At 35.8% G+C, this 9607-nt stretch overlaps 2 protein-coding genes across 2 annotated transcripts; both read left to right on the forward strand.

The window, feature by feature from the left end:
• The first annotated feature begins 82 nt into the window (after positions 1 to 82).
• Positions 83 to 2947, forward strand: LOC132192874 (fatty acid hydroxylase domain-containing protein 2-like). The gene is made up of 5 exons (XM_059613065.1): positions 83 to 126; positions 403 to 493; positions 1007 to 1435; positions 2386 to 2658; positions 2800 to 2947. Exons 1-5 carry the CDS (start codon positions 111 to 113, stop codon positions 2945 to 2947), a joined length of 957 nt encoding a protein of 318 aa, XP_059469048.1. The 5' UTR covers positions 83 to 110.
• A 2863-nt stretch (positions 2948 to 5810) lies between these two features.
• LOC132194651 (homeobox protein unc-4-like) lies at positions 5811 to 8368 on the forward strand. Its single transcript, XM_059616071.1, has 3 exons — positions 5811 to 6097; positions 6159 to 6319; positions 7420 to 8368. The coding sequence occupies exons 1-3, from the start codon at positions 5839 to 5841 to the stop codon at positions 7837 to 7839; spliced, it is 840 nt and encodes a 279-aa protein (XP_059472054.1). The 5' UTR covers positions 5811 to 5838; the 3' UTR covers positions 7840 to 8368.
• Positions 8369 to 9607: the final 1239 nt, after the last annotated feature.

Raw genomic sequence — 9607 nt, forward strand, 5'->3', positions numbered from 1 at the left:
TGGCGCTGATTTTTTTACTATAGAGGTTTTGAAAAAAGGAGAGTGTGATCATCGCAGGAACGTTCTGGAGTCGCAGGTAGAACGCATGCAACGTCTACCGAGACAACACGATGGCCTCTTCCTTGAGTAAGTTTTTTTTTATAAACAGTTTTTAGATTAAAATCGATAATCTTTTACTACAAAAAATGAATGTTACATGTTATATCATATATCATAAATTTTGATTATTGCTACTCACAACCACTTCAAAAGTTGTTAAAAATTGCAATTGGGTATCAAAGATAAAAAAAAATAGGATAACAATTTGTTGCAGCATTTTTTTTTGAAAATAGTGTTCAAACAGTATAATTTTTTTATGAAATAATTTCATTACAAATGGGAAAATAATAATCAACTTTTCAGGTAAAAGAGGCATCTTGCTGCTCACTATTTCAGTTTACATTGAGCTTCTCTTATATGTAGTGCCGCTGATCATGCTCCTGCTCACTGCCAAGTAAGATTGTTTTACCAAAATATGTATATTTTCAACATAAAATATTACGAGCTTATAAAATAAAATATAAAAATTTGAACTTCCTGAAATTTTCAAATTATATTTTTAAGAAACATATTGGTTATAGTCATGGCTTAAAATTATTGAAATAATGCAAAAATACACGTGATTCCAAAAAACGACTATGTTTGTCTCCTTATAGAATGTCAATATTTTTTTTTTTTTAATATCTTCAATCAATTTATTTGCATAGAAAAGAAAACATTATAAATAATATTTTAAATTACATAATACTTTAAATTTTATTATAATTATAAACGTCAACATAAAAATGAAATTGTAATTTTCATAAAAAAGGTGGAATTAAAATTTTGAGTTTTTACTATGCTCTCTGACCTACTGCCTATACTGTTGCGAGCTATGATTGCATCAACGGAACTTTCGAAATTCGTTTGATGCATTATTTTTTGGTATTCTTTTCTCCTAACGAAGAATTAATTGCATTGCCTTCAGGGCGTTGGCGCCGACGGAAGATTACTGGGAGACACAATGGGGCCGTGTGATGGACGCGTTCGGCCGCGAGCCGCACATTCTCTACGGCCTGATGCCGTCAATAATTTCCTTCGTCACCTACTGGGTGGTGGCTTTGGTGTACCTGGCGTGCGACCTGAGCGGCTGCCTCCACAGGTACAAAGTGCAGCCGGGCAAGAACGAGCCGCCGCCGACGCAGCGCCTTTGGCACTCGCTCGGGATGGTCTTGTTCAACCAACTTTTGGTAGGGGCGCCTTACGGGGTGCTCGCCTACGACGTCTTTGAGTTCATCTGGACCAAAGAAAGGATTGGACTGGACAAGTGTGGACAACTGCCCTCGATTGTGTCCGTCTTCTTCCAGCTCGGCGTCTACACGGCCATAAGAGAAATTACTTTTTACTACAGTCACAGGTACGTAATTAAAATTGATAATTTTTTAATTTATAGTTTCAAATTTTAATGATAATTCTACTTTCTGCTTTCATGACTAATATTAAAAAGATTTTGCTAAATAAACAATTTTACAACATTCTCAAAATAATTATATTAAATATAAAAAAATTGTAATTTGAACAAAAGCTCATTGATGTGCATATTTATAATATTGTTTTTTTAATTGAAAAAAATTATCATAAATAATAACTAAAATTTAAAATATTTAAATATAAATATAAAATTAAAAAACCTTTAAATAAATTATCGTTCTACAAGTAATCAATATATCTTAATTATAATTTTTGAAACAATTTAATTTGGATAAATTGTGTGCTAAACTCTGTAATATTGTAAGACCAAAGATAAATACAACATTTAATTTTTAAATTAAATTTCAATCAATTTTATGTCAAACGGCCTATTATGTTTCCTTTAATTAACAAAAAAAATTCTTATACTGTAATTTTCAAAATATTAATATAATTTTTTTTACTGTTAAAAAAGAACTAACATAAAAATATTTTGCTTTTTATTTTGATTTTTTTGATATTTATATTTGAAATTTTTTTGTATTAACCGAGAAGAATAAAAATTAATAATAATAATTGTCATAATTGATATTGTGTATCAAAATTATTAATGTGAAAGAATGACAAAAAATATTGGCCACCCGACATTTAACCTCTTTTTCTTTTGATTTTCTTTCAGTTGCCCCAATTAAAATCTATTGATTGCGCTTGCCCCACTAGATAAGTGTCTTTTACACTTTTCTAACGCCGCACTTTTTATCAATCTTGCCCACTTTTGTGAATTACGCTACCAAAAAATTGCACTTTTTACTATTTCAAGGACTAAACAAACCTTTAACAAAATTGTTGCTTTAAAAGTTTCAAATTAAATTTAAAAACTTCCATCACATATTTCAGGATGATGCACCACCGGTGGATCTACAAACACATCCACAAACAGCACCATGAGTGGACGGCGCCCATCGCCATGATCACCCTGAGCTGCCACCCTCTGGAGCACCTCTTTGGCAACATAGTGCCCTTGTCCCTAGGTCCGGTGGTCCTTGGTTCGCACCCCCTGGTGCACTGGATGTGGTTCGTCCTGGTCACTGCCTTCCCCGTTTCAAAGCACTCGGGCTACCACCTGCCGCTGCTGCCCTCGCCAGAGTTCCACGACTACCACCACATGACGTATGCTTTTTTAAATTCAATTAATTCTTTTTAAAAAGAGCAAGTTCATTTTATTTATTTTGGAGAAATTTTTCAGCTTGCTAAATACAATTTGATGATATAAGGAAAATTTAAAGTTTTCATTAATTTGAAACTCTACAGGAATTCGGAGTGCTTCGGAAACTTGGGAATAATGGACGCGCTTCACGGAACGGATCAAAAGTGGCGACGCACCGAATCCTTCCAGCGACACTTCGTCATGACAGGATGGAAACCCATCAGGGAAATGGTCAAGTCGGCCACTCAGTGATGAGTTTCAAGTTAAATTTTTATGGACAAAAGATAAAACAATAAAAAAAAAATAATAATATAATAATTAACAATTATAATCAATACAACTCCACTTCTTTGAGTGATTCCCTCACTGGTTGCTATCATAAATTTATTTATAATTTGGACCAACGGTTTTAACAGTAATAATTAACACCAGGTACAAAGGATCAGAGAAATTAGGGCTGTACTAATAAAAAAATATTGAGAGTGCCTTTTTCAGCAAAACGTCATCATTTCTTTCAGTATGATTAAAGTCATACCTCATTTTACTAACATTGAAATTACAAAAAAAATCGATTCCGTTTTGCAGTCTGGGAAGTGTCTGCTATAGTTTTGATGCCATTTATTAAAATTTTGTTTCTTCCGAATTTCCACTGGACACCGCATAGCAATAATACAGCATTTAATTTCACATAAAATCAATACTTTTCATCTTTTAAATGAGAGAAATTTCGTTTTTACTATTTCATTTTAGAGCTTAAGTTATCGCAAAATACAAAAATAGAAATTATATTTTATAAGTATTGAAATTTTCAGACAAATAGCTTATTTTACGTTTAATTAATATAATAGAAGAAAGGAATCTGAAATAATTTTTCTTCGGCGCAGAAAATGACTGAAACAAAGGATCACAAAATAAAAAGGAGGCATAGGCAACCGTCGCAGCGCCCTAGCCGCACAGGTTGCATACTCCAATAAAGCAGAATTTTTTATTTCGGACAGCGGTGAGCCCCAAAGTGTTGGAAAAATAATAGTTAGAATTTGCAATCTTTCTATATAAATAATTATTTGGAAAGGAAAGTGTGGGAATTAAAAAACTGTTGTATACAGTTTGTGGAGGAAAAATAAAAACTGTATCGCACAAATTTTCCAATTAAGAATTTTTTGTATTTGACCGAGAAGAATGAATAATAATAATAATAGAGGCGAACGATTTGAGCACAATTTGAATGAAATACTTTCCGCATAGTTTTTTAGGTTCCCCAACTTGCCGTACAGAGGCGCAGTTAAAGTTAAAAAAAATCGTCTTTTTGTCTGCCATCGTTGACCGCGAGATGGCACGAAGCGTAATTTTTACCCGGATCAGCGGTAAAAAAAAGCTCAAGCAGCGCGGATTAAAAGCACATCTATCGCTAATGGACGAGCAAATATACGCGTTTTATCTTATCGTTATATTCTTTAGTTGTATTCCCTGTGTGCTGTTTATTTGTTTGGCGACGCTGGTTCATACAACTGTCACGCATTTTGATTGATTGGCTGCTGTCACTTTGCGCCGCCGCCGCGCAAGAGTGTCTGTTTGCCCAGCAACCCTTTGCGCCCTTTTATCAATCCGCGCCTAAATGTTTTTTGATCGAGTTGTGGAAGGAAAATTGTTTGCGCTCTTGCTCTTTATCGGCGAGTAATTGACATGACGGCAGATGGGGGTTTCGACAATTTTGAGTGCTTTACGCAGAAATGTGTATCCATAGAGCAAATAAATATAAACGAGTGTCAAATCCATCACCAGAAAAAAAGAGAGATCTATCTAATGGAAATCATAAAATGCCATATGGCTGAGCAAACAAACCAAATAAACAAGCACTTAAGGCGTTAATTCAATACTTAACTTCAATTAATTTGTTGTGTAGTTCTCGTCACTGATTGTTTTGGTTTTTAGGTATTTAATTTAAGTCATAAGTCCTTCTGATTCCTTCCATAAAAATTATGAAATGGAGAGATAATGCATTATAGGAATGTGAAATCAAAAGTGAGGCAAATATGAATACACATTAAATTGCCTTTAAAGACGAAAGACAAAACTGGTCATTTAATTATAAAATTGGCTAATCTTGAAGAAAAAATGAGAAGGATTTTATGTTTGGTTATCTCTGAACACTTTTTTAATTGAAACAATTTGAACATTTTTATCAAAATTCAATTATGTAAGCTGGCAAGTAATCTAATTTTCAATTATTCCTATAATCAGATAATCAAGATTATTACTATATCCTTATTAAATGTGTGCCAGTCAACATAATTTGAGAAAATTGCAAATTAATTGTAGGAGTAAAAATATTTAATATCTAGAAATTATTTTATTTGTAACTTAGTAAATAATAAATTGATATTTATTATATTCGCTTCCAGCATGATTAGCATAATTTGATGAATAAAACGATAAAATGTTTTGAATGAAATAAGACTATAGCAAATATTATTGTCTATATAAACCCACAATAATTAAGGTTCTCATAAAAATTTCATTAATTATGTTAGTGTTCAAAAAGTGAAGAAGAATAAAATAATATTATATTAAATAAATTGCATTTTATTACTTATCCCTTCTTTGATGAAGATATAACTTATGCATGATGTGAGATTAACATATTTATTGAGCATTGAAAGGGGTTGTGAAATAATTAATGAGCCAATTTAAAAAAGTGCACTACTGTTTTGAATAAAGAAGGCTGCGAAAACTCTGGCGGTTGAGAGGAAACTTTTGGGAGCGCTACTATACTCGACGGGGTGTAGATTCTCGACGCGAGATAAGTTTGCCAATATTGGTTTCGATTGAAACAAACGACGTGCAAGAGGGAAAAAGTTGGCACAGCACAAGATAAAAGGAAAAAAAGAGGAAGCGAGTCGCGAAAAAGAAAGGGTTGCGCGCGCTGCTAATTAAAAGAGAGCGCGGCGAGAAATGCAAATCGCGGCGGCGACCGCGGTTGCCTGGCAACGAGGCCGGGGGCGGCTCTGTGAGGCGGCCGACGATTGGGCGAGGGGCGGCGGAGGCGTGGCCCGCGGTTGCCGGCCTCTGGAGGCCGCGACCGCGAGTCGGAGGCGCCGCACATTCGGCCGTGCTCGCTGACGGCGAGCGGACGCTGTTGCTCGATGACCCTGGTGATGGACTACCGCGGAGGCCTCCCCCTCGACTGGCTGGCCAGGGTGCGGTGCAACCCTTTGCTCAGGGTCGCACCGCCGCACCCCCTGCTCTTCCCGCCGCACCTGCTGCACCCGGCCTACCGGCTGCCCCCGCACCCTCCGATGCCGCCCTCGGCGCCCCCCAACATCTTCAGCCGCGAGCGTAGCCCCTCGCCGGGCACCTCGCGCCCTGACAGCTGCTCTCCCGGGCCCAGCAGCCCCTCCAATGGTGCGACCCTTCCTCACAGGAAAATTAGTGACCCTGTTCTTATGGTTTGTTTGACCCAAAGGTGACTGCGACGAGGCCAGCAAGAGGCGCCGCTCGCGCACCAACTTCAACAGCTGGCAACTGGAGGAACTCGAAAGGGCCTTCCAGGCCAGCCACTACCCTGACGTCTTCATGCGAGAGGCCCTCGCCATGAGACTCGACCTCAAGGAATCCAGAATAGCTGTAAGTACCATTACTGTAAGTTTGAAAATTATATTAAATTTCAAAATAAATGGCAATTTAAATTCAGTGGCATGTTTACCAAGGATTAAGATGTTTATTATGGATTTTGTGGTTAAATTATGAATAAAATTAAGCTAAGAAATTTAAATACAGTTAGTATTTTTCGGTATTTTTAAATGTAAAGTAATTTCGGCCGTTGTACACCTATATGGTATTTTTTAATAAATTTTTTGCTCAATTTAAACCAATATAATATTAATTTATTGAGTTAAAATGCAAATTTATAAATTTCCCTTAAATAAATTTCTTTTCCCTTTTAAATCCCCTCTAGCAAATTAGGGTAAATAAAAGTTAATTAATCTTAAAAAGACAGGCCCATTTTAATTAATGTTATAAACTCTGCCTGAATTAATATTTTTATTTAAATAAGGACTATAAAATATTTTTCACGTTAATTGATTTTGCAATAAAATGTGCGCGCAGAGATGATTGACAATGTGTAAAATTATTAAATTATTACTGTTGTTTGAGGATGTTTCAAATTTAAAATAAAAAAAATCCAGAGATTATGGATTTCCCCCCCCCCCCCCTCAAAAATAAGAGTTGCAAGAATGATCCCTTTCTTTATTCTAACTTTTTTGATAAAAGTTTGAGAATTGAGAGCAGAAGACCAAATTTACAATCATATATTTATCCAACTATATACTAACTATAATAAATTTAATTATTTTTTTACTAATTCTTTGACACAAGAGGTCACCAAAGGTTCTATAGCAATTTTTGGAATTTGATTAATACTCGGGAATGAGAAAATATTTTATTTTTATTCCTTGTCAAATATGTATATGAACGGAAAATAAGAAACAAAACAAAACAGATATCACTTGTTTAGACAGAGATTTATACAATAAAGTCTTCAATGGTGATAAGAAAAGTCAAAATCTGGCATTTATTTTTCTTTAGTAAATTTTGACAAATTTAATCATAAATAAAATAAAAACACAATATTTGAAAAACAATTTCAAACTAATTTTATTGCCATTTCTTTAATTTTCTGAAAATCCATTTTTATCTTAATTTATTTTCGATTTTTTCCACAGGTTTGGTACCAAAACCGTCGTGCCAAGTGGCGCAAGAAGGAGCACACAAAGAAAGGCCCAGGTCGGCCGGCGCACAACGCTCACCCGCAGACCTGCAGCGGCGAGCCCATCCCGGCCGACGAGTTGGTTCGCAAGGAGCGCGAGAGGCGCGAGAAGAAAATCCTCAAGTCGCTGGAGAAGCAGCAGAAGAAACTGGCCCTGAAGGGCATCCAGGTTGACCTCGAGGCACTGCGCAGGGACTGGGAGGCGCAGCGGCGCCGCCCGGCCACGCAGCACCAGCCGCACCAGACGCAGGCCACCGACCTGAGCGCGGCCACCCCCACCTCCCCTCCGCCACCCAAGCGCAACCCCTTCAGCATTGAGAGTCTTCTGTGCAGGGTGGACACCAAGACGAGACTAGAGTGCAAGGACGCGCCCTGAGCGCCCGTGTTCCAGTGTTGCCAACATATCAAAAATTTGAAAAAAAAAATTAAGGAACCAGAGGGCATTTTTTTCTGATTTGTAAGTTTTTCTGCTTAAATTCAGTGCAATATTTTTTCTCGCAAGAACTTTTCTACTTTGGTGCAATTTTTTCTTTCACTAGTACCTGAAGACTTTTAAATACACACTCATTTTTCCACTTTAAAAGGTTTTTGCTTTCCAGTGCATATACATTTTTTTTTTAATTGACGAAGACTTTTACCAGACCTCTTAGTTCTGTACAGATTTTTTTGTGAAATACGTTTTAAGGTATAATATTATTCTCTGTGATCTGCTGTAAATCTCGAAATTAATAAAATCTCTGGTCAGTGGCGTTAATTTTCCAAACCTCTAATTAATTTTTGTATATTCACTCTGACGCCAATTTTGTACTTGTTTACAGATGATATCAAAACATTTTATGTAAATAATATGTATCTAAATATATATGAAATGAATAGATGTGCGAAGTTAATAAATGTTAATTTTATTAAACAGCTAAAAGAGCATTTATTTCCCCTCAATTCCTTATTTTGCAGAGATAATGGAGAGAGGTGCGTGATAATTTTTACGACTGTGGCTCTTTTCAAGCTGCGGCGTGTTTTGCAACGTCGTCGTCGGTGTAATTGCCTTGTCGGCTGGCTAGGGGTGCAAAGACCCACCAGCACGGGGGTGATAATGCCACGTCCGTATGTATATACAGAGCCCCATGTAATTTAGTTATAGTTAGCCGGGGAGAGAAAAAACAGACAGCCAGTTATCGCTGCAGCTTCAACCCCCGCCGTTTTCCGTCCCTTATATTGTACACACAAACTCTCCTTTTTAAATAAAGTGCATTCCGTCGCAAAAATAAAATGATTTTGGTGAGAAAGAAAGTTGATTTCGGGCCGATTGGACACGCCGATTAATTTTGTTTATGCTAATTTGACGGAAGTCGTTCGTTCGTTCCCACGAATCAAAACCCACATCACAAACCGACCGGCCGGCGCTAATTTCAATTTTCCACCACTTTATATGTTCCTCTATTATACTGTTGCACGCTGAAATTTCCATAAGCCCGATTCGCTACGAGACGCGACAGTTTTTCTGCCATGGGAAATGACGCAAGACGCGCGCACACCGTACCAAATTGGCCACGTGACTTCTTGCCCGCGGTCCAAATTACTTTTTTATTGAATCGTGATTTACATCTGATGTATATAGGTTATATATTATTAATAAGCGTATTTGGGTAGGGGTTCATTAATTATGACAAAATGATTGATTATTTATAATTTGAAATTTTAGTGGTGAATAAATAGATAGCGACAATTCTACATTGGTGAAGCAGTGGTCAACCACAAAGACGCAAGTTTTAAGCTTATTAAATATTAAAATTGTTCAGATATGACTATTTTAAAACATGTTTTTCAATAAGATTTCGTATTCACTGAAAAATACATTTTACTTCAGTACAGATGAATTTTTTCTCCAAACAATTCAACCCTACTAACATTTGTTACAATTTGTTAAGTTTTTGAATTTATAATAATTTAAAATTTTCCATTCAATTAAGATAAATAAAGCAAATAAAGTATATTCTAAAGTCTTCATTTTTTAGTTGAAAATATTTATGTCTATTATTTATAATAAGCGCAAAATAATACTTACAATTAACATAAAAAATGTTAATAATACTTAAAAAAAACACATATTTATTAATTAAAAAAATATTTTTAAAATTAAAATT

This window comes from Neocloeon triangulifer, unplaced genomic scaffold (assembly GCF_031216515.1).
Source record: "Neocloeon triangulifer isolate White Clay Creek 2 clone unplaced genomic scaffold, ASM3121651v1 ptg000001l, whole genome shotgun sequence".
NCBI lineage: Eukaryota > Metazoa > Arthropoda > Insecta > Ephemeroptera > Baetidae > Neocloeon > Neocloeon triangulifer.

What these genes read in the sequence shown, in the direction of transcription:
- LOC132194651 (XM_059616071.1), top strand. Translation starts at nt 5,839, where the DNA reads ATGACCCTGGTGATGGACTACCGCGGAGGCCTCCCCCTCGACTGGCTG. An exon ending in GCCCAGCAGCCCCTCCAATG is followed by an intron (nt 6,098 to 6,158) that starts GTGCGACCCTTC and finishes TTTGACCCAAAG; the next exon opens with GTGACTGCGACGAGGCCAGC. An exon ending in TCAAGGAATCCAGAATAGCT is followed by an intron (nt 6,320 to 7,419) that starts GTAAGTACCATT and finishes TTTTTTCCACAG; the next exon opens with GTTTGGTACCAAAACCGTCG.
- LOC132192874 (XM_059613065.1), top strand. An exon ending in ATGCTCCTGCTCACTGCCAA is followed by an intron (nt 494 to 1,006) that starts GTAAGATTGTTT and finishes CATTGCCTTCAG; the next exon opens with GGCGTTGGCGCCGACGGAAG. An exon ending in CACGACTACCACCACATGAC is followed by an intron (nt 2,659 to 2,799) that starts GTATGCTTTTTT and finishes GAAACTCTACAG; the next exon opens with GAATTCGGAGTGCTTCGGAA.